The sequence below is a fragment of the Falco rusticolus genome, chromosome 9 (assembly GCF_015220075.1).
Source record: "Falco rusticolus isolate bFalRus1 chromosome 9, bFalRus1.pri, whole genome shotgun sequence".
NCBI classification, from domain to species: Eukaryota; Metazoa; Chordata; class Aves; order Falconiformes; family Falconidae; genus Falco; species Falco rusticolus.
Window position 1 is genome coordinate 8,427,676 of NC_051195.1, and position 27,369 is coordinate 8,455,044.

Sequence of the window (27,369 nt, forward strand, 5' to 3'; positions counted from 1 at the left end):
AAACCCTATGAATGGCGTACTTCAAGGAACCTTGTCCCAAGATTTTATGACAAAACCCCCTTTTTATGAACTCGAAAGAAGATGTGGTAGCAAGGGGCAGCCAATGAAATCCACTACGACATAACAGAGTATCTGAGATTGATCTGTTTGCTTAGGCGCATTTACTAAACTGGAAATAGCAACGTTGCTAAACTGGAGTTATATGGAAAAATCTTTTTGATATTTGCCCTACAGGAAGGAGTTCATCAAAACATTACTTTAATCAGCTTGTCAAACACTGATTTCAAGACAGGGTGGATTAGATAATTGAACAGGGATTTTTTAATATAGTTGAACTTACTTCTGAAAAGTTTTAAGCTACTGTTCTAGGAAGACCTCTTCTTCATACATGAAAAATTACAATGGGAACAATTCACAATTACTGAGGATTTACAATAGATATAGCTTCTAAAATACACAGATTAATATGATAACAAGATAGTTCAAGTAGCCTTTCTGAATTTAATCTTGGTTACAGCATAAACTGGTTCTGAGCAAGCTCACACTTATGACTAATGGAACATTGGTCCTTAAGAACACCTCCTGTAACCATAGTGTTACTACTCCAACCCATCTGTCCTCAAACAAACAAGAAACAGCTCTACAAACATTTTGTTTCCTCAGCCCCCATACAACACTGCCTGATTTCAGTGAAATCTCTCTTTCTTTTTTTGTCCAGATAAATGATTTAAGAAATGTCTGGCTACCTTTGCCCTCACTTGGAGACTCATTTCTAAGTCACAACACAAGCAGACTGACATAAACTCAGCAGAAATGGGAAATCCTACGACAACATCCAATCACATTATAATCCTGCCTATACATTTAAGCAAAAATCCCATCGAGTCAACCTTCCAGAAAATATATGTCCTGTTAGGCTGTAGGGATACTTTGCCTCTCAATACTAACCAGTAATCATGCTCCTGTATTAGTATTAAGAGTACTTGACATTTAAAGCTGAATACGAAATTTAAACCAGCAACCAAACCTCAAGTCAATACGAAAGGTCCAATTTCAACTATACTTTCATAGGATCTACTTAAAGCTCCAAGGAAAGTTTTCCAAAGATCAGGTATACCTATGACATTACAGAAACTTTATATCACCTTAATCTTGTATCCAGATAAATCAATATGAAAATTCCAGGCACCCATAATCTTATTAGGGTGCGTTGAATGAAGATAAATCACAATGACTAGTCAAGAACAAAGTTTACCCCATTTCCTTCAATAAAAATTCTTACTGTAGCATTTGCAAAATTCATAGATTTACTTTTTCAGGTTTGGTTTGCTCAGACATCAAAAAGAAAAGCTGCAAAAATGCATCGTTGGTTGCACAGCGGTATAGATTCTCAGCTGAAGACCATGCCTCTGCTCAGCCTGCATATCCACCTCTGCACATGCTGAAAGGTTGGAAGGTTCCTGATAACCAGAAGCTACCAAGTTTTTAGAGAGTGTCTACTACACAAAGTCTGAGATGCCTCAAATTTAACCATGTCAAACATAAAAATCAACAGGTCTGCCTTGACAGAAGAATGCCAAGTATTTTGTAATTTTTACCCTAAAGCTGTCGAATTTGTGCAGCTCACTAGCAGGTGTTAAACCGTGCTCTTCTACAGTGGAAACCTACAAACTAGGATTTAACTGGAAAGCACAAAGACCTAAACCCTAGCTTCCTACTGTAACGTTATCAGACTGATGGAAAATGCTGGATATTGATGCTTTGAATCTCTTGCAGACTAAAGCAAAACCAGTGACGTTGATCTCTGAATTCATGTACGTCCTTTAAAAAAACCACCCACCTTTATGCATATAAATAACCATTTATTAAACAAACAATACGTACTGAAGCAAAGAAAGATACCAGAATTATGCTCATGAGGCTGCCTGCTATGGTATATAACTTTCAAACTATCTTGTAATCCTGTAATATATTATCTATATGTTCCATTTTCTTGAAGTTATCTTCATAATCAAGATGCTATCACAAGTATCGTGGGCATTGGAACTATTTTTAATTTTCATTTAAAGAGCAATTAAAGAAAGACAATGGATACACAAGATAATAAAGTAAGTGATTAGCAGCATGCAAATGACATAGGCTTAATGATAATACCCCGTTCTATTCTCCAAAGGGCCTGTCGGGAGAAACCCTTCCTACATGTGGTTGTGCAGCTAATGTGCCTCAGCCTACAATTACAACATTGCTGACACCATTAACCACTGAAATAACATCACTTCATGAAATCCTTGTTGTCTCATTAAAATGCAAAGGGTCAGGTAATTTACCAGCATTGTGTGTCTACTTTTGTTGTGGGTAATTAGCAAGCATTACCCAGCATGGACTCCAACTGGGAAATAGCAAACCTGTGAAATATTAAAAAGAATTGTTTTTTTTATTTGATGGGAATTTGAAAGATTCGCAATTGCAACGTCAACACACCTTTCTAGACAAGAGGCCATGAAATACAGACCTTTTATGCATTTAATGCCACAAGATTTTATGGTTGGTTATTTTAGAAACTAAAAGTCAAATTTTAAGAAATTTACTCCTGTATAACTGGATCTAGATATGCATTGCCTTCTGCAATTAAGACCTTTTTAAAAAATACAGAGAAGCAAACCACCTTACATTTTTTTAAAGACTTAAAAACCCAAAATTTCTTCAAAATGTTTTTTTTTTTTTTTAAAGTTAAAACACAGAGGTTGGTACGGTACATTCTAATACCCATGTTCCCTTTCTTCTTGCTAATTGAAGCCCCCTATCATCATTTAAAGCAACCTTGATAACATCCACTATTGGCTCACATCTTGTCAGTGAGCAGAACGGTCTCTTATTCTTTAAATGGAAGTTTTGGAACATAAAACACATTCCAATAAAAGTGAACAGAAAATTATGAATTCATTAAACTACTTTGGTATCTTGTGCTATATATAATATTTATATTCCAACTACTGTAAAATATGCTTTAATATCTTTAGGCAACTATAAGGACTTAAATATTTATAAAATGGCTAAAGATAAAGTATAGCACTCTTATTCCTACATACAGATGATGTAAGGCATGCAATCAAAGACAATAACACTTTCAACCCATTTGTCATCTTAAAGGAGCCTTTCAACTTCAGATCCCTTGTGAGCAATCTACATAAGAGTTGTTGCCTACATAGGCAACTCCAGAGGAGTTTGCTCCTTAAAAACTACCAAGAGTGCTATACTTCACATAAAACAGGGTTTTCTGAAAATGGAGACAAAACTATAAATTTGCAGGCAAAACAGCTCCAAGTGGGGCTTCAAAATACTGCTGTATTTATCTCTGGGACATCTGGGAACAGGAAGCATTTTGATTTAATATTTCATAACATAGAGGCAATTGCTTCCTTGCCTGGTGTATAATTAATGCTCATAAAAACAGCGTGGTTTTTTTTTTATTCCTCAGCATCAGAAATGCACAAAATAGTACACCTTCATAATAGGGGGTTTGCTTTCAAGATGTTGAACGGCAAATAATAATAAAATAGAGTCACCAAGAATTTATCACAGTCTTGGGATGGTTAAATATATTTATAGTTTAAGTGTGAAATCACGTGCTTGATGTACTGTACTATCTACCTCCTCGGCTGGGTTTTATCTTTCTCTGGCTGAAGCAGAAGGTATCTGGAAAGCAGAGGAGAAAGAGGATGAGAGCTCAAAGGTGCTGGAGCCAGACCCTACAGCACTTCTCAAGTACAGGGAAACTGTGTCTCTGCAGCCATTCCCCAACACATTTTTAGCTTAGCAGCAACAGAATTGAAACCCTCTTTTCTTAATGGTTTTTCTCTCTTGCTAGGAAAACTTTGAGAGAGACGGGAAGTTCTTTTCCACGTGTGTAAGTTCCAGCCCCTAACGTTAGTGTCCAGCTGCAAGGAAAATATAAGCATCGCAGCCGGTGCTGGGTGGGAAGGTTTCTGCTGAGGGTTTCTGGCGTGGGCTGGCAGGCGAGCAGGGTCCTAACCGAGGTGGCTTCCACAGCACGGGAAACAAAGTCAACAGCCTCTCTCCCACCCAGCCTCTTTAGTTTATTTAAGTTCAAATCTTGCAAAGACTTGCACATAATCTAACTTTACACAGGTGGATAGTTTCATTGAAGTCAGAGAGATTTATTAACCTGTATAACATTGAGCACATAACTTAAGTTTTGGAACAAGCAAGGCATCAGATTGTAAACTTGCCAGGGCAAAGGCTATATTTTATTCTTGTATATATCAGGACTATGACAACAAGCTCTTAATCCCATCTAGAGCTCCAGTGTGCTACCATAAAATAAATAACAGCTATCAGCTGATCCATCTAGTTCAGCAGGATAAGAAATTATGTGCATGTAGCAAAAAGGTAATACTGAGTTATTTATCACAGTGACCTAATCTTCAAAAATTGGATTTTTTTGTGAGCAAATGGTGATGTGGGACATGCGCTGGGAAGTCAGGCTACCCTTATGTCATTCCTCAGTTATTAACTCCATTACTTAGGATGGTCAGCCTTTGTTTAGAAAAATAATGATGAAACTGAACTACAACAAACATTTCAAAATTCAATTAGTTAATAACCAAGCAAGTAGAAAAATTTTGTTAATTGCATTATTTTTGTCATTTACAACAACTGATGCTGGCAAAAATACAAGGAGCACTCAGAAACAGACAGCATAAAACCACCCTTAATCAGGTGTAGCCCCTACACTAAACTATCGACCCTGACAAACCCATAACCCCAATGTCAACGCAAAACACTCGCCATCTTTGCAAATGTGACTGGTAGGATGGATATCATCTATGAGAAAATTTTTCACAATATCTATGTGATTTAGGAAATTATGAGCCATCTGTAAGTATAACAAGCATTCCGTAACCTAAATTACACTGATTTGCAAAGACACACACGAATCTAAATGCTGAAAAGATTAAAGTTAGTGTCATAGCTCACTTTCACACTTAAAAAAATTACCCCAGATCTTTCACTTTTTGCCAGCACTGCTTATTTATTTATTTTTATTATTACATCTACATTTAGTATTCTACATTTACTTATATGCTTTCCTAAGGAGGTTAAGTAACCCCTTAAACTCTCAAATTATTTAGCTGGCTTAAGTAGAGTTTGATTTTCTGTGTTCGAAAGTAAGGCACTTTATTTCTACATTTTCATGTAATATAACAAGTTAAACATAGGAAATAGTACTGGAGTGGCCACAGAATATTGAATTCCATAGCAGCCTAAAAAGTAACTGTGTCTATGATTATCCAACCCTATATTCTGAGATCTTCACTTAAAACCTTTAAGTTATTATTATAAAATAAGACAAATAAAGATACAACATTCAGCCGACCCCCCTCCTTCGGGAATTGTTTTGAACTTATAACGAATGCCTGTAATGGTGCTACAATACAGTTATCTCTGAAAGTGACACAAAACTTTTACTAATGAAGCATTTCAGACAGTGTTTATTTTTTCCCCTTCTTTAAGAACTTTCCCTCTTTTCCAATCCTGATAATGCCATGTTCTCTCTCTTTTGCTAACATTTCTGAGATAAAACAATCAAGAATTCTTGCTTGGTAGAGGTGAAAAAGAATATATTACCTCCAAAACACAATGGAATACAGATCTCAAATTCATTTCAACAGGAAATTTCTTGCAGGAGATTGCTACCCTACGTCCATCAAAAATTGCAAAAAATTTAAGAATTAATCAACAGATCATGAAACAAATCTAACGGAACTCCGGGGCTAACCATTTCTGCCCTTTCAAGCGGCATCTAAGCCAGCTCCACAAAAAATGATGATGAAGCCACAAGTGATTTTTAAAGGAACTGGATCAAATGAAACTAAACTCGTACAAGGTTATTTTAGCTTGTGCAATCTGTTACACTTGAAAGTCAGCGTGTAAAATTCTGAGTATGTTTACTTGATTTTACAGGATTTTCCCCAGAAGAATCCTGCCATCATGCATGAGATGTATTGCCCAGGAGTTCATCCCCTCTTTATTTTCTTCTCTTTATTCTTTCTTGTTGGAGGATCTATTACAGTAACTGTAAATGAAGGCCCTAAAAGGATCTCTCATATGTTGAAATAGTGTTCCTAGGGAAAATTCTCGTAAGTTGAAGTCATTCAGAAAACAGCTGCAATTGTTACTATGCTGAAATACATCTACCCTGCTGTACTGTGATCTGTCTTGTAACGTCCATGGAAAAACATGTTACTATACAGCCCCCCCTTTCTTTACTTTAGACCTGCTTGGAGCCATAAGATCACTTTTCTTTATTGTTTAGTAAGTGTTTTTTAATGAAACGTACTGCTTTTATTATATAGGACTCAAAATAAGATCTAAATCACTATCCAGTAAAAGAAAATTATTGAGTTGAATATCTAACGTTACTACCCAGAGGCTACTCTGGTACAGTATTTATAAATCTCTAAACAGTTAAGTATAATTGTCTTTCTGGTTTTCGGGAAGAAAGCCAAATAGCAGTTTTAGTTACAACTAAAGAAAAACATTTTGTGTTGAGCCCTGTTCATCTGGTGGGTAAAACAACAAGTAAAATTCCCACAATGGAAATTCTGAAAGAAAATGCAGGAAATATGACAAATTAAATGGGAAGAGCTAATAGATGCTACTTGAAGAAGAAAGGATAGAAAGGTCAACAGACAGGAGGAAAGGATTGTTACCGGGGCTCTCCCAGCAACTGCCAAGGCACAGCCCATCCCAGACTCAACCTTTGTGGGTGTTTTGAAAAAAATGTTCTGGCTAGGGAGCACAAACGCTTAACACAGATCTGATATCCTTTAGTCTTATCTCCAAAATACTTCTTGATAAAATAAACTCACTTTGCATTTGAGGGGACAGAATGAGAATCAGGAAGGACCAAGGGACAATAGAAAAAGCCTGCAGCACTTGAGGGCGACCTTTTTGCCCCACCACAGACATACCTCTTCACAAACCTTTCTGGGAAAACAGTCAACATCTATGAGAGGAACTGCAAGATAAAAACAGGACCTCCCTCACCACACAAAAGACATCTGACTGGCTTTACGAGTCATTTTGCAAAGAGGTGGGCCAAAAGCCACCATCACGGCATTTTGTATCTCGGAAGTTGATGTCACTGAATGAAAATGATAGCTCTCTGCAACTTCAGTTGGATACGCTTTGGTCTTTCTGTCCTTGGAATCTAGGTCTCCCAAAGGCAACAAACTGCCCTGATGACTTCCAAAAGCTCATTTCAGGACATCAGCGACTGCACCCCTAACCTCTAGTGAGCCTAAGGGTTGCCTGGTCAGCTTTGAAACGCCCAGTGCAGACAGCCATGAGAATGCTTTCAACATGAGAGCTTTGGACACGGGTCTGATTTGAAAGAGTTTCTTGTTCTTTTCCAGTAGACTTACACATTTTATGGAAAGGAGACTAACAATTCCTTCCAGAACAGTTAGTAAGCTTTTCCTTCTATGGAAGGCATCTTGTTTCCATTCACAGTTCTCTGTAGTCATGCGTTTGGTCATATGTTTCTAGACAGCTGATGATGAATATAGATTTGACAACTTAGTTAACTTTCATCTGCTCTGGGTACTCCAGGGTCCTTTGTAGCTCTGGTCCATGATATAGTAGGTTTTTTGGGTTTTTTTCTGTGCCTTTGAACTATGAAATATTTTTTTTCTTCTTCAGGTCAAGGCAGAGCACTCTGATTGGTTAAGATGCAATTCTGGCAGGATCAGTTAGGACTCAAGGCAGGCAGATCAGAAGACAAAAGTGTTCTCACACTACTTAAGGAAGGTCCAGATAATTAATGCTACCCAGTCCAAAAGCCCAGGAATATTGTAACACTACAAGAAGACACTAGCAAGTCTTTGCTCCTGCATGAGAATGGCTGTGTGTGTGTACTAAGTTCATCTTGAACCAGTAAGGAGCAAATCCTTTGCTGATATAAACCAGATTAATTCCATAGACTTTCTTTCGGCAGTTACCTTCATTGGGAATTAGCAGCCCTATTTACAGAACTTTCCCTGTCAAGAAGCCTTGCTGTCACAGGTCCACCCTCCTGTTCCTTCCACAACACTTTTCCTCTTGGATTACTCCTGGGTTCAGTCGGCACAATGCTGTGTCCCTGGTTGGAAAGGGCACGTCTGGATGGATACAGAAGGTTGGTTGGCTGCTAGTGATGAATGTTCATATGCCTAGGACTGGAAGCAACCTTGGTATTGAACCAGGTGGTGAGGGTGAGGCTCTGGGGGAAAGGGAATGAAATCCCAAAATTTGTGGGTTCTTTTTCTGCTAACAACTTAGAACGGAGGAGATATAAATACGGCCCAGTACCTCAGCACTAGCCAAGGATTATGGCTTAGCTGAACATTATATAAATTTGCATCCTGCTTTTTATGGCACATTTCTTGCACTGGTGCCATCTTTTGTCTGACACTGAAGTGAAATAACCACAGATAAAACCAGGAAAGGTCCTTGTGCATTTGATAACCTATAAGTTAAATTACTGTATTTTTTTTTCCTTTTCAGAGGCATAAAACATAAAATATACATCAGGCTTTTGCATGAGATTCCACTGCTGACTACAGAATTATACTAGCTTATTACTCAGAATAGCAGGGGTAGGATTATGCTGTTAATTCCCTCACCAAAATTCTCACAGCTTAGCCCATACGTTTCTCAGGTTGTCCACATGTTTTGTTTTGTTTCGTTTCTTCTTTTTTCAACACTCTGTCACAGGTCAATTAACATTCTTCCACACACTCAGGTTTTCTAATGTCAGTCTTCCCTATGACCAGTAATAGAAGTCACACAAAAGAACAGCCCAGAACACTCTGTCAAAGAATGGCATTGGTGAGGAATGTCTTCATTCAATTTCATACATTCAGATCTAGAAAAAATTCAGACTGGCTATACTTAAGGCTTGTACCAGCTAATGTGTTAAGGATAAGTACGTCAACTAAGTCAAAAATGTTTAAACAAAAGTAAAATGCCAAGTTGCTCTGTAAATAAAGGTACTTAATTGTTGGTATGGAGCTGTGAGGTGGTTCTAGTGTGCTGCTTGTTGACCAGCAAAAGTTGAATCAATGGTTTATATAGTTGTCATGATAGTTGTGTCCACCGTACGTTAAAGCTGCATTTCATAGACAAAAATGTCACATTGGATATAATTTCCAGTAAAGTTTGTGCTGCCTACTGATCTAATTGTTTCTGACAGTCTAACCATTGTATTCAAGGTCCTTCAAGAAAATATACTGTACCAAAGGCAATGCAACCAGTTTGGTTGTGGATACCATAAGCAGAGAATTTACTTGGAAGATAATTATTTTCTGAAGCAACTGGTTTTAGAAGAACTCCTCCCTAGTCAGTGCTCCCATCTAAAATAGGCTGCTGGTTGTTGCCTGCCCCACGTTACACCCTGTTTCCCAGAAAAGCTACAGAAAGAGTCACACCTTTTTTTTTTTTTTTTTTGCCTTTTTTACATGCAGACTGATACTGATATTTACCTGAAGAAATGGCCAGGATTTGTAATTTGTACGTATGTGCTAACCTATTGTGTCTCTGCTTCTCTGCATCAGCAACACCGAACAGGGCTGAAGGGACTTGGACCACGGACCCAGTCGGGATGTCCTGACCTATGGGGGTTGTGCTATAGCACCAGCCTGGATATTACAGAAGCACTGAACAATTGAGGCTGGAAGGGACATCAGAGGGTCTCCAGTCTGACTTGGTGCTCAAAGCAGGACCAGCTATGAGGTCAGATCACGTTTTTCAGGGCTTTATGCAGTCACGTATTGAACACCTCCAAGGATGGAGACTAAAAAATGACAGGTGTTCCTGTGGTGTACAAGACACTTAATCCAGTCTAAGATCCAGTGTGCTCCCAGAGGTAAAATATAGCAGCCAAGTGATGGAAATACTACTAATCTCTGTGCAAAGGCAGAAGAAGGATATTCTCTCAGACTGCCCATGCTCAAGAACAAGAAGGAAGGGAGGAAACGGGTGAGGCAAACAGATTTCTTGATGGTTTTAATTACCTGTGTGACAGGAGACTGAGAGAGCGCCACCAAAGAACAGCCCATAGACTGGTAGCAAAATCACACATTTGGTTTGGAGATGTAAAATTTTAAATGCCAGGTCTAAATCAACAAAACAAGAACCTCCATGCCTGTCTTCCACTTGACAATGAGTTCCCTATAAGTTATCATAGCATGAGCAAGTCAGCCTCATAAATTTTTAAGGGAAGAACCCTAAAATATTTTGGGTTGTATTGGTTCCAGGCCACGGATTTAAAACTTCAAACACTCAAGGGATTGAAAAAAACAGTTCCTTCTTCCTCTTCTCTAAATCAACTTGTTATCCAGAGGACTATCCAACCTGACTTTGAAAATTTCAAACTTTTAGTTTCCTGGTACAACTTAATTCTAGTATTAAATTCCACAGTTTTATTGCTGATTCTAAGAAAGAATTTTCCACGTTCAAGAAGTTACACGGCTGCCTCTGATTTTTGGCTCATAATTCCTATTTCCTGATTAGAAATAGTAAAGAGCAAAAACTGAACCTAATCTTAGTTCTCACAGTCCTTGAGGGAAAACTATCTCTAGGTCAGGCTCACAGGGAAATTGCAGAGCACAGCACTATCCTTTCTACACCTACATTTATAGCAGGGCTAGATCCAGAGGGAATATTTACTGCAGCACTTAATAGGTTTATCAAAGGTAGAACTTCAGCTGCATAAGCTGCAAGACCCTTCAGGGATGGTAAGATGATTGTTTTTACACTGATGGTCTTTGCCAGGGTGCTTATGACTGCTTTGCAGCTGCTTTGCACAGACACAGTTGGTGTAAAATAGCCTTTGGCTACCTATGAATCAGTCCCCTACTTGCAGCAAAGAGTGAAGGATTTTGCTCAACGTCCTTAAACGGGACAAGTACATGCCAAACCATGGGAAGAAATCAGCTCTGAGTTAATTCTGTGTGGCTTTTTGAGCAAGAAGGCACAGGAACTGTAAAGACAATTTAAAATCCTTGTTCTTTTTATTTTTTGGCTTGCATAACTCATCCCTTTTTCTCTGCAATTGCAATGTGCTTTACATAAAAAAAGAAATCTTGTTAGACAGATGCTTCAGGTATTCTGAGTATGAGTTAGGTTCAGCTACATAGGAGCAACTGCCCCAGTAAGAAAGCCACAGAGCAGGGCAGGGTGAAAAAGCAATAATTTGATATATTTTTTCACAATTTTTTTTTTTAAATGCCAATTTCACAGTCATTCATTTTTCCTCTACAAGACGTGCTTTGTGATGTAGCAGAGAAACTACATGACTGTCCCTTTAAAAGCCATCAAACCAATCAGCAGGTTTAACTGTCAAGCAAGCTGATGTAGGGCTCTTTGAATTACTGAGTGAGGGATATTCTTCCTGCCAGGTCCTGTCCCCTGTAGGCACTGCAGAGAAGTATTATAGGGCAGTCCTTACCTTGGGAATTAGCCTGCAAGACCCCAATGCTGTCATCAAACTGCATAGATTTGATGTTGAGTGACGCCAAGATGCATTCCTTGTCCTGCAGCGAAGCATCATCAATATTATTCTGATTGGCTGACAGGATAACGCACATGTCGCAGAGGTTGATGTTGACAGCCCTTAAATCAGCCCGACTTAATGGCGTACCCTTCGGCACAGAGAAAAAAAAAAAAAAAAAAAGGAAAAAAAAAAAAAGAGGGGGGGCAGGAAAGGAAAAAAAAAGAAAAACAAATTAAAGATTGAGAAGGAGCTTTGGGAAATTATTTAACAACTATCTTTTTTATGCTCTGACATTAGGCTGGTCTAACTATGTGCCAGGGAATAGGAGATGTGTGCTAATCTAAAGGGTAGTTGGTGCTGATGGCAGCATTTTAGGTTCAGTCTCAATACTGAGTCAAGCTATTACTAACAAACAAGAAACAGGAATAATGCCAGCATTCTACATCTCATCGGTGACTTGAAATTGTCTTGATTTAAGTTGCTATCATGTGGCAACCTCTGGCTCTCCGAATATAACAAGGGGTGTGTTTAAAATGTCTATTTATCTACTACCGAGCCACAATGGTCTTGGGCAAAAGAATAGCAATTTAAACAGGAAAGCATTATGTGTCCTACACATTTGAAAGGTAATCAGGATAAAGCTATTTTTTTTCTACCTGAAGCCATACACAAAAAAGGTTAATCCTTTCCAATGCATGCTTTTGGTGCTTCTAGAAGGAAAACAAACTGATCTTCAAAGCTGTGTGCTTAAACCCTTTGAAACAGAAACAAGACTATCTTACTGGGCACAACTCGTGCCACTTCCCTACTGCCACAATTCTCAATCAGGGAATGCAATAATTAAAATGAAATACTGTGGCAGTCTGTGGTTTTTTTTCCTTAGTTAACACAACTAAGACATGACATTTAACCCCTTATGCTTTGTTTAAAGATAACACTTGCCTTTCACATGCAACAGTCCACATCTCTAGTTACAAAATACTAAGCCTATGTCACAGGGGCTGCAAGGTCCAGGAAAAAAAAAAAAAAAAAAAAGATTTTTGCATGGAAACTAGATTCTGCTCTGCTGCCTCACATGGTTTGGTACCCAAAGACCCTAATGATGATGAGGAGACTAAGCTGTCCCCTTGTCACACAGCAACTTTCATAAAACCAAGTCAAGACCCTAGTCTTCCATCTCCTGTTCACTCATGGTGAAAGTCTCCTGAACTCCACTGAGAATATTCAGTGCAAAAGTGAATTTAAAATGCAGAAAGTGAAGGCAGAGCTCAATTCTTATTCAGTGATTGCCACCTAGTTTCAGATACCAGCCTGACCATTCCACGTTACTTTCAATAATCTGAGGCATGAAACCTTGTGGGAAACAGTCTATATCAAACAGATATGGTTTACTCATAAAGTACTTAAAAGTTAGGATATTATTATTACTACCACTTTAATTCTGCCCTTTGTGTCTGTACTGTGCACCAAGTGAAGCAGGATTTCTGTGGGGAAAAATAATATACAATCATGTAATTAATTAAAGGCTTACTCTTAATGATTTTATGCAAAGGGACAGAATTAAGGCTGCCTGAGGATATTTAAAATTGGCATTTGCCTACTTTTTGAGCGTTTAGTCAGCAGCTTAAATGCCTCTTTTAATACAGACTTTAAATGAAATTTCCACCTTTTTTTTTTTTTTTACTAAACCAGAACAAATGTTTTTATATTCAGCTGTAACCACATCCCCATTAGATATCAGCAGCAAATTTTACCTCGTGAACCAAAGCACAAAGAAGTAAGAAACGAGTTTGAGTGGCTTCCCTGTAACACATCATTCCTACCAGTATGATCTCAGAAAGATCAGTAGAATTTTAAATTAATTATATCAGAATAATGCTGACATTTTAAACTTTATATCATCGTTTTGAACCACATAGGCTGAGGAAGATAAGAAAAGAAAAAGCCATGAAATCTGTGTGGTCTGCTCAGCACTCTTGATCATCGTGTAAGATACAATTCCTTTACATATTCTGTATTTTTAAAGGAGCATCAACTATTTAAGCTGTTTAAGTTGAAATTAGTCCATAACTACTTTTTGGTAGTTATGGACTACCAAAGGACCTCTGGATTGTGGGTTTAGTGGTTGTCCCTACTAAAATCAATACGAGCTTTCAAAAGGGTCAAGGTTTTGCCGCACTTCCACACACAGGTATGGCAGGACGCTGAACTGAAGCGCTACGGCAATGCCCCTTCTAGAGTAGGCCAGCCTACAGGAAGGTTTTACGACTATAGAGGGCTATTACGTAGAAAGAGTAGCTAATTTTTTTCAAAGGTTTTGCGGGCATAAATACCTAAAATATTTGGTAATTTGGGTGCAAACTGATTGGGAATGTAAAGATGGTGTACATTTCCTCAATGCTTCTTCAGAATTTAGAATTAAAACTTTACAAACACAAATCATTGTAATGGATATGCATTATATACTGGATAGCTTGGAAGTAGTAGCTGGATTCGATTTTGCCCTACTATTAAACATATTTATTAATTTAATTCTTATTCCTTAGTCTTTAGCCTTCACAGTGACTGGAATTAAAATGAATTGGCAGGAAGAGGAGGACGGTGACCAAATCTGATACTGACACCCTTTTTGTGACAGCAGAGAATCTTGTGACACCATCTGTTGTATCAATTAACAGAGAAAAGCCAATGGCTAACACTAAAACTGCATTTACACTAAGACCGACCTACAGCCTGAATTAATCAAAAAGTGAAGGCAGCCTTCCCGTTCTACAACTATTTTCCCAATTATTCAGCCTAAGTTATATCCATCACCGATTTATTTATTTTTAACTGCTGAAATGTTATTATTAAGTACTGGTAAATTGTTAAGTTTTCAGTCTGATGAAAACATCCAAACTAACTTTACTCTGTAACGTACATAGCATTCTCTTCTATACTCACCCTGAGGCCTTCTGGCCCTCCTGCCTACACCTTTGCGGGTCATTTATAGCTATAACCATCCAAGATCACCAGTTTGAAGGGCTTCACTTGTTTGTCGTGTTCCCACACTTTGAGCATGCATATGAGCGAATGATAACAATACATAGGAGAGAAAGGAATCTCTGGATTGTGGGTTTAGTGGTTGTCGCTACTAAAATCAATACGAGCTTTCAAAAGGGTCAAGGTTTTGCCGCACTTCCACACACAGGTATGGCAGGACGCTGAACTGAAGCGCTACGGCAATGCCCCTTCTAGAGTAGGCCAGCCTACAGGAAGGTTTTATGACTATAAAGGGCTATTATGTAGAAAGAGTAACTAATTTTTTTCAGAGGTTTTGAGGGCATAAATACCTAAATAACATAATAAATAACTACTGTCATTCTGTCAGAGAAATCACAACATCAAAGCCAGCTTACATGCAGAGCACTACAGCGAATGTTCGATACATAACACAGCTAATACATTTGATAGCAGCTGAAATTCATCCAATGAGGATGATGAGGAACCGAACACTGCAGCAAATATCTTCTAATAAGGTCTCAAAGGGCTCTGTTTTCATAGACACAGTAAAGGGAAAATCTAAGTCCTCAGGCCTACAAGTAGACAAAAGTAAAAAAGCCTAAGATCAAAGTCAATACGAATCTGTCCAGTTGGTGTCCTAAATAACAAAGTATCAATAATATGGCTTTGGACTTACAGGCAAGATTGAAACCTTGGGGAAGTTATGCAGTGTCTCCCATTCCCTTCTCAGGTATTCAAGTGAACCCACAAACACAATGTGCTTGAGTTCATGGTAGTGAAAGTTGCTGGCTCGTAATGGCATCACTAAATTTCTTAATCCAATCAAAGCAGATTTAACATCCCCAAATATGCAAACGACTACATGCCCACTTAAAACTGTCATCGCTGCTTCACTTCGAGTCTAAAGAAAAAACAAAACAAAACAAAAAGACAAGGGAAAAATGAAACAAAGGGAAGCTTAAATCATATATTGAGTTTTAAACCAGGAAAAACACAACTCTCAATATTGTTTTCATGCACAAAGAAGCGGTTTGATAATAGCTGTTCATTTTACCCTTAGTTATCATTTATTAAACTTGCTCAGCGGAAGAAAATTTCGTTCTTGTTTGCAAGTCCTTCGATGTTCAGGAAGACATTGTACTGGACTGAATTCTGGTCCTATATGTGTTTCTATATATGTGGATTAAGACTCTGGTTACAATCAAAGTACTATGGGTTTAGCTAAGAACAGATTTTGACCTACTACATGTTTAGTCATTAGACGGATTATAGAAAAGAGATGCAAAACGACACCTTAGCTGAATACTCACTGGTGGGGTCTTTTCAGCATCAATTTGGAATGGAAAACGTGAGCGCCCGATGGTCTTAGTAGGGCTTGGCGGTATTACATGTACCTTGTGAACTGAGGACCATATTCTCTTAGAGTCAGGGTTCTTATTTTAGGACAAGCTGCTACCACCCTGAGAAGCAATTGAAGAACGCTTTGCACTGCTCTGCTTTACAATGGCTGCCCACAGCACTCCACAGAGCTTCTCTCAGTAACAAAAACTGGGTGGGCAAGACGACTAATACTAATTTTTCAGGCCTTCTGCACTTCCTGACTTGTTCAACAGATAAAGGGAAAAAAAAACCCTCATGGAGAACACTTGAATGATGATCAGAATTATCTTCTTGTCTCAGTGACAAGAATAAATCTTTGCACTAATTTCATCAGTGGTAATGTCAGTTGAGCAAGCAACTCAAACACCAATATGATTAAATAAAGTCATTAGGAAAAAAATGACCCTCATTTCTGGAGCCAGTCTTAGCTGCACTCCAGCGAGTAGCTGCAGATCCACTTAAATCATATTGCCAAGAAGTTGTACACTCAGGATTGTTACAGAGATGTTTTGACCATGAATAAAACTAAGACAATGGTGAACTGCAATTTTTTCTTCTCGCTTATCCATAGGTTATGTCCTTCTTCTAAATTATAGAAGCATGACAAGGTGCAATACAGATTGGAATATGCAGCAGAGGTGTTCACTATATAAAGCGAACAGGAACCCTGGACATTTTCTCATCAGTTGAAAAATACATGAGTTTTCTCTAGGGCAATTACACTGGTTTTTACACAACTCTACCAAGAGAGTGCTCTTGGCCCTTCGAACAGCAGAAGACATAAGTGAATGCTCAAGCATGTAAGTTGTCCCATGCCTCTGCCTATGGGTCCGGAATACTCAGACTTTACAGGACAGAGACCAAGTCTTGAAAAAAATTACGTAAAACGATGTCACTCTGTAGTCATAGAACTGTATGTAGCCACAGAAATTTGACTGCAAGTCAAAAAAAAAGTTCTTACTGCCTGTTACTGCTGGAGGACTCTCACAGAGCCAAAACAGACCTTGGTCAGAAAAATGAATTATTTTCTGGCTGAGGCATCATCAAGTATTGAATTGACAACCTGGGAAATCCCATCATCTTCAAATTATGTACTAATTTGTACTTGTGTGCTCTCTAAGGACAGTATTAAATTTGCATGGATATGAATGCAGACGTAAATTGTGGACTGTGAGTTTCAAAAGGTGCAGGGAAGCATTTTGTTGGCAGCGTCTTTATTGATGGTGATGCACAGAGCTGAAAGAACCTGGCCAGACTTGCAGACACAGGGGCTAGTAGGGGGAAAATTGGCATGGCATCACCAAGAGGTGATAAATAATGCACTCCACGGTGCCATTTTGCAAGAAACACTTTTCAAAGTGGGACAAACTGTAAAGGTTGTTGGCTAAAATGTGTTTAGAGCATGAGGAAAGATTTCTATCTCTGTCGATTATAAAGTACTGTACAGCAGGGCTGCCTCTCCTTGCCTGCTGGGTTCATAAAAATGCATACTATTTAAAGCTGTTCCACCAAACTCTGTCTCACAGATCAGTCTCCAGAATTTGGAATTTACTTGCCTGGCTGTTTAAACACTGATATTTCAATTCCAGGCAATGCCACGGTTATTACAGGAGCCCCTGAGGAGAAGTGGAGGCAAGCTTTTAACCCCTGACTTCTAGAATAAACCAGGGCTGTCACCATCACTGGTTATACCACACCACAGCGCAGGAAAATCTAAGAAAGCGAGCTCAGGAAACGCTTTATGAAGTGTGACAAAGTGAAGATCCACCAGGGATTTCATTTCAAGTATCATCACTTTTGCACAGGAGATCCAGAGTTAGTTACTTGTTACTCATAGGCATAAGTACACGAACACAAGTGGCACAAACTTTCACCGAGCAAAACAGACCTTGATAGGTCTTCTAATTATTTTTAATGACTTGAGTCAGTTTGATGGTTTCCCCAGTTAAACAAATGAAACAAACCTAGACTACGCTTGCTGCAACATCTTACTGTGGCCTATTTGGGCATCTTGGAATGCAGGAAATTGGGAGGAGTTCTAATAGAGCAAAATTCACATCAATAAATAAGAGAATGCAAAGCAACACTTGCCTGCATTAGAATCATTACTGCCTTCTGTAAAAACATAAATGGGGTATGTAAACATTTAAATATTTCCAATCATAATTCTCTAAAGATTTAAACCACATATGCGCATTTCAACTTATGAAAAAGAAATTCTCTATCTTGGACCAATTTTTATCGTTGCACTTGGCATACAGATTTACATAATCATAATTCTTTAACCAAAATGCTAGTTTCAATTACACCACGATGTGTTTCTGATTTCAATATGCTGGATTTAATGATAGTAGCGATTAATTTATTAATCCATTACACATCAGTTCTACAGCTCAACCAACCTTTTCAAACACAACTTATCATCAATACCTACCAAAATGACTTTTTCAATGTCCTTGGCTGGACACCAATGAAACATCCCTGTAGAGTCATATTTTTTCACATTGGCATCCATATTGTCAATCTGCTCGTTGCCAGGAATTAGCAAGGGGTCGTGCCTGGGGAAAAACAAGTTGAGGACAACATAAGTGGAAAATATTATGAATTATGAATGGAAAGATATCCCAAGAGCTGCATATAAAGAGGGATAAAAGTGAAAAAATGAAATGTATTTACACTTGAACATGCTTTCAATGCGAGCACTTTTAAACAAAAGCTGAAAAGAAAAAAAAGTCAATTTTTCAATTTTGGGTGCGTTTTCAAAGATTTTCTGTACTCTTTCTACACAAATAACCATGTCAAACAGGGCTTTCTGACATCATCACATCCCTAAAAGTTTGTTTGTTTTTTTTTTTTTTTCTTTCCTGTCCCACCCCTCAAAATAAATATCAACGTTACTGTTAGCATCTGCAATGAAGTAGAAGGGATAGGAACAGAGCCCCATGCTGGCTGACTGGCATAAGTATGGAAAGCCAATTACTTGCTTTTACCACATACAACTTCTGACATGATGCTCTTCGCAGTAAAAGCTTTAACAGGCTGCACTTTAAATATTTTAGCAATTTGCCCAATCATATTTTGCTTTCCCAAACTGAAGCCCTTTAAAGATTCAACAGTATGTCGTTTTAGAGTCGACTGACTAACAAATGCCCACATCTGGAATACATGATTTCAATACCAAACAACAATGTCCATTTTCTGTGGCAACTCTACCTGTGATAACCTTCTAACTGCTTTTACAACAAGATTTTAAGCCTCAAAGGAGAAGCAAAGGAAAGACATTTTTATAAACTTGCTCTCCAGCTATTTAGTTATATCTAAGGGCAGACACATCCAGTCCTTTCATTTACATCAGACATTAAGCTAGTACTAAGTGACTCCAACACTCCCAGACGCACCCCTAAGTGATTGCTCTATACAACAGCATTAGAAGAAGGACCGTGTTTACAAGGCACAGGGTAAACTGACCCTAATATCTTAAATTCAAGGAGGGAACAGAGCGTTGTCTGGCAAAAGTACAGTCTTTAGCTTTTTGTCATGAACACTTGAAATATCATGATGCAGAATTGTAACATCTCAAAGAAGGAAGTATTTGCAATGTAGGAATATGCTAACTACTCTGAGACAGCTAGCCAAATTTTAAAGCAGTTTGCTTTTTGAAAGCTGTTCGAGAACATATTAGCTGAACTCTCAAAACTGGAAAGTTTCCTGCTTTTAAAGCACATGAGCTGCAGCCTGTGGTATGAACCTCTCTGCTGCATAGTCTGCTAAGGCAGACTTTGAATACTGTGTATGAGAGAGATGAATTTACCCTGAATAGAGTACAATAAGTTACCATGCTTAAAACAGTTATGCTTGCATGCCTAAGAAAGGTATAATCTCTAATTCCGTCACGGTGATTAACTTGTGTAATTTTATAGCCACTGATTATATATCCATTCAAATCAGTGGAAAATTCTCATTCATTTCACTCAAACAGGGTCAGATCCATGGGAAGTGGCTTAAAAACACTTGAGAAACCAATAATACAACATTCCACTTACACCAGAAATTTCTGATGCTTAAGAAAAAGCAATGCACTACCCGGCCAAGGCATAAGACAGACTTATCTGGAAAAAGGAACACCACGTTTTCAAAGTTTTTTATATTCACTCAACAGAGATACAGTTCAGTGCATTTCACTATCAAGCCGCTGGCAGCAGAGGAGTCTCTGGGGGTCTGCCTGGAGCCTCTGACCCTACTCCAGGTTTAATAACAAAAAGCCTTTGCATAAGTGCGCTCCCTCTTTTGTAGGAAGCAGAGGTGGCTTCCCGGTGAAAAAGCTGTACCAATGGGTTCTGTTGTGAGGTTTTGATTGGTGTGGGTTTGTTTTTGTGTGTGTGTGGGGTGGGGGTGGGGGGGTGTTGTGTTTGTTTTGTTTGTTTGTTTGTGTTTTTTTTTAATTTCTAGAAAAATATCTACTGCATTTTCTTACTCCATCCATCAGTGAGCTGCAGCCACGGTAGCTTTGGCTGAGGGCTAACTGTGATGCTGCTCATAGGGCATTCCTTGCTGCTCATAGTGGCTTGTGGTACAGCAAGGTTTGCAACCATGGAGACAATCCCACTGGAAGGTTACACAAATGTTCAGACAACATTTTGTGGCGCTCTGTCCTTGCTGGTTTTTTCTGATGGGGTATTTTAGCTATGTGTTTCAAAATAAGGAAGTTTTGCCAGATGGTTGGGAATCTTCAGGAGCTTCCACTGAGAAATGGTGGGTTTAGGCTGGTTTTCCCCAAACTGTCACAAGACACTTCTCGACAAGCTTTCCTAGAAGAGCACTGAAACAAAAGCAAAGTTCACTGATCAATTCACCTCCTTCTTTCAGAAATCAGATGCTTATAGGAAGGGATTTATTTTTTCCCTCTTTCCCTTCATCAAAGAAACTATAATCAATCAACTGGTAATAAAGGCCACATTCTAATTTTCTAATCAGTGTTTCTTTTCTGCTCTGAGATTTAAAACTAGATAGATTGAAATGAATATTGTAACAGAGCAGTTAATAACAGATACCTGACATCGAATTATGGTTAACTGCCTTGGGGTATAAGGCGATAGTGTGTGAGTGCTTAAAGCCAAGTGTAGGTCTCTTTTGGGTAAGCGCCTCGGATCCTAAAAGGAAATATTCAAAGTAGCTCGTGCCAAAGATTTATTAGACATTTACCTCAATACTATATTTTCTAGTTATCTCAGGTTTAAACAGACAGCATGATATGGAAGGGATGAAGAATGAGAATCATCAGATATAACCCCCTATTGAAGTTTTAGGTAACAAATTGTGATTCAAAACCAAAAAAAGGTGTTTATTTTTTCAAAATCAATACATGCACTTATTTGCAATATGATAAACTGTTTGGATCCTGTGCTTCACTGCTCAGAGTACAGCAAGTGGGAGCCTTAAAAGAAGCAGATGGTATGGGACACAAGAAAGTATGCTAACAGATACTATTGTACTACTTTTACTCTAGCTGAATGAATTATTGCCCGAGAAGGAAACCGTGATAAGACTAACAATGCTTTGTGTTTCGGAATCTGTGTTTTTTTACATAAAAGTTTGTTTTTCAGATTTAAATCTTCTGTGCTAAGCTATTATTTTAATCTCTCTTTAATGAATGTTTTTTCATTCTCAGTAGAGCAATCCCTGAAGATGTCTATGAGGGTTGAAGACTGTTTACTACTAAAGTCCAACTTTGTCCTCAAATGTTAGAAGATACACCGCCTTATGTACTTCAAAATGGAATTGATCTTTGGACTTTTTGTTTTAAATAAAAAAAATGGTCATTTTATTAAGTAATAAAGTAACAAAATAGCATTACTACTTTGGACATATACACGCTCACTAATCTGATGATCTAAACCTGTTTTGCAAATAGTAAAAAGTAATTAAGACAGACACACAGAGGGCAAGGCTGTCAAATCTGCCTAAGGGGTTTGGACACCCTCTTCCCATTAAAATGTATATTACAGAAAACACTACAGTTGTTGCCCTTGCAGCCAAATCATGGGGTGAACGTTTCTCAAGCCTCTCTGCCCCCCTCACCCATGACGATGGCTCTGTCAAGCCATGCCTGAGTCACACTGGCAGGTCACTGTGGAAATGCTTGTATGAGCGCTTCAGCTATTGTGTTCTCCAGGGCTGTGAAGTCATCTGCTTGAAAAATCCCAACTACAGGAAGAAAACCACCTTTTATCAATTAAAATCCATAACCTTTAATTGCAATGTCGGCTTTTATGGCTTGCAATGACAAAAGCATTTGGTCATTCCAGCTAGGAAAAGACAAGGATGTATAGCATGCATGGGAGAAAAGGAGCAAAAGTTACATTTCCCTCATCCATAACCCCAGTTTAAAAATAGCTTCTCTGGTTCTTATGGCAGATATTATGTACACATGACTTGAAGAGCAAAAGACCATCTTTTCAAGGTTTTTGAAGAGCACATAATGCCTCTTATGAGCAATTAAACTTGAAAAGGACGCTAAATGCCATGCTACAGCTGCAACCCCAGAAAGCCTGCCTGGAAGACAACAGCCTAAAGCAAAACCGTAAATCCCACTTCCAGCAAACCTATTGCGAGGAAGCCAACACTACACGTTCCAAATAGCACTGCTCTCCTAGCACATGTTTGTAACTACTGCAAACTTATTTCCTTGGAGGTTTTGAGCCTGGAACTTCTGAGTAATGACCGGGGATGGACAGAACTGAAAAGACCACTGGGGCCAAATGGCTGCCCCATTAAATGACTACTGTTTAGCATACCCTTGTGTGCTGGCATGGTTGTCTTAATGTCTTGCTATCATTCATGTGCAACCAAACATCAGAGCACATAACCTCTCTGATGTGCAGCAGAACTGCTCTGTATAGCTGAATACTGGGAACAATACTCTATGACTAGCGGGGACCCCAGCGCTGCATGGAAATAAACTGCAATCTGTTAGTCTTTGCACATCAGCAAAACAATGTCTCGGCTACTTTTTATTCTGCCCTCCTTATATCAATGCAATGGCAAAACACCCCTGGGAACAACACAACTGGTCTTTAACCTGTATCTGGTAATGTTGGCAATTATGCCTTTCTCAGGGAGATACGACATATCTGGATGCTGCCCACCAAAAGATGGTTAGCCGTCTGCTGCTCCAGATCCAGGGTCTTAAAACTCACCTTGCACCTGGACCAAGGATTCTGAGCTTTCCTACCCGACATAGGTGGCTGCATGCTCACGAGTGTATACGCACACGCTGAATTTTAGTGGGAAGGAGTGGGCTTGCCAAAGGTAAGATAGGGATTGAGGGCACACTGGAGAATGTCTCGTGCCTTTGAAATTTCTCCTACAAATACCTTAACAAACCATGGCAATTAACATGCTGTTAGTGTTAGATACGTGCAGCCAGTGCAGGTGCTAATAATTCAAAAAGCATTTAGAGCTTTTACACCCTGGCTGAATATTTCATGATGCGCTGCATGTTTCGCTATTTACTCAGTGGGCCTCTGTCACTTCAATCTTCTCTGACTGCTTTGACTGGTGCTATAAAGCTCAACCAAGATAGAGTGACGGCTTGTCACCGGCAAACTCCACTGACTGCAGCAGCTCGCTGGGACTAGCTGTGAAGGTTGTCACGACATTCTGATGGAATCCAGCAAATGTTTTGTGACTAATACACCCAACATTTGTCGGCTACCATTAGCCATTCCCTGTGACCCTCTGTGGTCTGTGTGGATGGCATTAAGTTGTAATGAGAATTTGTTGCCTACGTGTGTTAGGCTAATGACACTCTCTTACTGATCTTTCCTTTCACAGGTTAATCAGGAATGAAATTTGTAAGGATTCAGTGCCCAGATGCACTGGGCTTCAGAGAAGACAACCCAGTGTGACAAGAGAAAGAAAACCTGCAGTTTACTCTTAAATGCTTTCACTGTCATATTCAGAAGCTGCCCCAATATTGGTTACAACCTCACACTGCCTGACCTCTCCCCTAAATCTTCAAAGAACCACCTATCTAACATAGTGGTTGGTACCCAGCGCTCCGTGCTAGCTTACGGGCTGAATGACAGCGCTAAGAATCCCAACAATTCTCCTTCCTTCCCTCTTGCTCTGCCCAGACGCCACTGAAGTTTTTTTATCCTCAAAAGCCTTGCTGAAGAGTTCACGTTAATTTATCAAGACTACCAAGGACAGTGAGATAGAGCTGTTTACCATAGGAATCTTGCTCATTAAAGTATCTTGATACCTCAGGACATGATCAGAATATGCTTCTGAAGGATGAACCCTCTCACAAAATGGTTAACTTCTAGACTTTTATGTGAGCAATTTAATGAGGGGGAGACAAGGCACGCAGCCAATGTGTCTTCTGGTTTTAATATTTCCCATTTATATCTCCTCAAGCTGCAGAACCAGCAATCTTTGAGGGGTAGGAGAACGTACCTGAAAAAAAATAACTTTTCATTTGGAAAAAAAAAAAATAAACCCACGGTTAAGTGGCATCATAAAATATAGGAGTGTTTTTTGCCACTTAAATGAAGTGTGTAGCCTTTATACCTTAAGATAAAAGCTACCACTCTCGCAAGTCAAAGTTTATAAGAATACATTATTTTCTTTAAAACCCAGTTTAAAGCTAAAGAGTTTTTTCTTTCCACTGCCTTGATCTGAGTGGATCTTCTGCTACCCTGAACTTTATTAAAAAGCCAGTTGATTTTTGCTGCTGCAAAACTCTCCTTTTCTTTCCTGACACAGCTCTCTCATCTCAAAAATACTTCTGCAAGATTCCACAGTACTCTAAAAATAAATAAATAAATAGATAAATGAACATATACGTCCGATACTGTTCTTACTCCCATGGTTTGTAACACAGCTACTGATGGTAGCAACAGTCGTGGGGCTAACATATACCACCTCCTAGTATCCAAACCATTTCATTCCATTACCTTGTTAAAACCAGGTCTAAGATAACACACCGATTACTGAGTTACTCCTGTTGCTCGTGTTTGTTGCAGTGAACTTGTAGAACAGAACCAGGAAGGGAGATGTGCTATTAAATACCTGTTGTGTCGCAGATTAGTTATCGCTGCTTAACTAGCACTGCATAAACTTAACCTCATAAACCCTTAACAAAGGACGTAAATTTTTAGACTACATGATGGAATTCTCCAAGGCTGAGGGACATAAATATAAACATTTGTTACGGCTAATCAGTGAGCTTCCACCTCTTCAGACCTTACCTTCATGCTTGGTTTAGCGGAGTCATGGAAAATGATCAGATTGAACTTATTTTACCAGTTTTTGCTTGAGAAATGTTCCCCCCTAGACCTCCCACCCATTGGTTTTGATTTTTTGCTGGTCCCTATGAGAAAGCTCACAGTTTCAGCTCACGGAAGGGCAGCACTGGCAGGGGCAAGATAAATTCATCCTGAATGGCACTAGCAAAAACACATGTGTACATTTGAGTGCATGTAGCTGCTTGGGCAGAGGAGGAGATAAATGTGCACAGCCATTGTTCATCTACTTAGCATCCTATATCCAACTTCAGGAAAAAAGACAGGAGGTTTCCCCCTGAACTTCAGATAAATAATCTCATTAGGCTTCTGGAAAGGTATGCCAAAAAGCTCACTTTTTTCCGTGTCACTTAGCTGGGTCTTGACAGTCTTTGAGCAAGTTTTATGGTTTGGTTGGGAATTATTTTAGATCCTTGATCAAGAACAATCCTCAGGCTTACGAAATTCTCCTTGGCAACACACTGGAAACCCAGTGTCCTCTGATGCCTCTGATTCTTATGTGATCAGGGACACTAATGATAATGACCCTTTGCTGAGTATGCTACTTGTCTAGAGGCCTATGTCAACTACACCACTACATTCAGAGTGGACAGGGACAAACTATTTGTTTGCCTTTCAGGCCCCTTGGGCCCTGTCACATGCTATTTGTTCTTGCATTAAGAGGTACTTTGACTCAGCTGGGCTGACATTTCCTTCAAGTCAGTGTATTCCACTCATGCAGTAGCAGCTACCAAAGCATTAACTGCAGACTTGAGCCCCAGAAACAATCCTTTTAAGTGGCTTTTTTGATTCATATCCAGGGATTTTCACATTTTTACTGGTCATTCTGGAATCCAAAATGACACATTTTTCTTTTTAAAACTAGCTTTGCTATTTGATATCTGGGCAACATAGCCTCCTCATATTTAACGTGGCTGTTCATCAATAACATGCATCAAAACCTCTGACTCTGAGGTGATGAACAGGTGACTTGATATCACTGCATGACACCAGAGGCATCAACTGGCTCTACTTTCCTTCTCCATCTCATGAAGAAGGAGGCCTGATCTGTGATTACTCTGCTGCTTAGAGCCTGCCTTCCTTTACCTTCCACTGCCTATTTGAATTTTACTTTTTATTGTAATAGGATGTCCTGGTGTTCATGTCTCCACAGGAGAAGTGCCCGTTCTTTCCTGTCAGAGTTTATTCTGAAATTATACCCATGGTTCTTGTGAGTTAAATGGGACAGACTTCTGTTGATGTAAAACAGATCGAAATAACCATGACAATGCAGAGTATTTTTCTAGTTAAGTTGCATTTGTAGCTCTAGCTGGAATTTGAAGGGTTTGTTTCTGATTGATTAGATCCTTCCACTGCTGCACCAGTGTGAGTCTGCTCGTGTCATCTGATGCGATGCAGGACTCAGAACGGTGACTTCCTAAACGTGAATCCCGACCGTTTGTGACGTATACAAAGAATGTTTGTATGCCTACCATCTAGTTATTTAGGTTAGCAATTTATTGGCGTTTAGAGACAATAACGTCAAAAAGATGTCTTTCCCTGTCTACCTGGATCATATTAGGTAATGTAGTTTTCTCCTTGTGCGTGAGAAAATCTCAGAACTGCCCACTTTCTGAGCAGGTCTGAATAAGCACCTGTCAGACCTCTTGCCGTGATGTCCCAGGGAGTACCTATGATATTGCTTATGTCCTCGGTTCTACTACAGTTACAGCAGAAGTCATAAAGCTTTATCTCATGGCACAACACCCTCTTCCCTGACTTGCCCCAACCCCTGCGGAAATCTAAAATCTACACAGCGTCTTCAACATTGTCTTAACTGTAGAGCTGCTCAGAATGGGATTCTGAAGTCACGACTCTGATTACAATTTATAACTGACCTTTACACGTATTCCTCCTCCACATGCTCCAGCCTTCTTGTCCCCCAGGCCCCCTCTAGATCCCAGACTACAGCTGAGGAAAAAAAGTCCGCACAGTCACCAGCTGTTTCTGTGGGAGGGACGGGGGTGAAGCTGGCTTTGAAAAGGAGCTTTTAAAGTAAATTTAGGAAAAACATTGCAAAGATAAATATCAGCTACAGACATGACAGTGCTTTAGCTGATTTACCTCTGGTGTACTTTCAGCTGA

At 39.1% G+C, this 27,369-nt stretch overlaps 1 protein-coding gene across 30 annotated transcripts in view; it reads right to left on the reverse strand.

Annotated features, from left to right (window-relative positions):
* The window catches only part of KCNMA1 (potassium calcium-activated channel subfamily M alpha 1), a 506,074-nt gene that overhangs the window by 41,342 nt on the left and 437,363 nt on the right, over positions 1-27,369 (reverse strand). For 16 of the 30 annotated variants that reach the window (XM_037399270.1, XM_037399267.1, XM_037399255.1 and 13 more), the window contains 3 exons: positions 18,375-18,498; positions 15,237-15,461; positions 11,513-11,705 (listed from right to left, as the gene is read on the reverse strand). In XM_037399270.1, the coding sequence (XP_037255167.1) occupies positions 11,513-11,705; positions 15,237-15,461; positions 18,375-18,498 (542 nt within the window). Of the gene's footprint in view, positions 1-3,651; positions 3,697-11,512; positions 11,706-15,236; positions 15,462-18,374; positions 18,499-27,369 lie in introns of all 30 variants that reach the window. The other 14 variants (XM_037399258.1, XM_037399257.1, XM_037399256.1 and 11 more) reach the window with 1 other exon arrangement.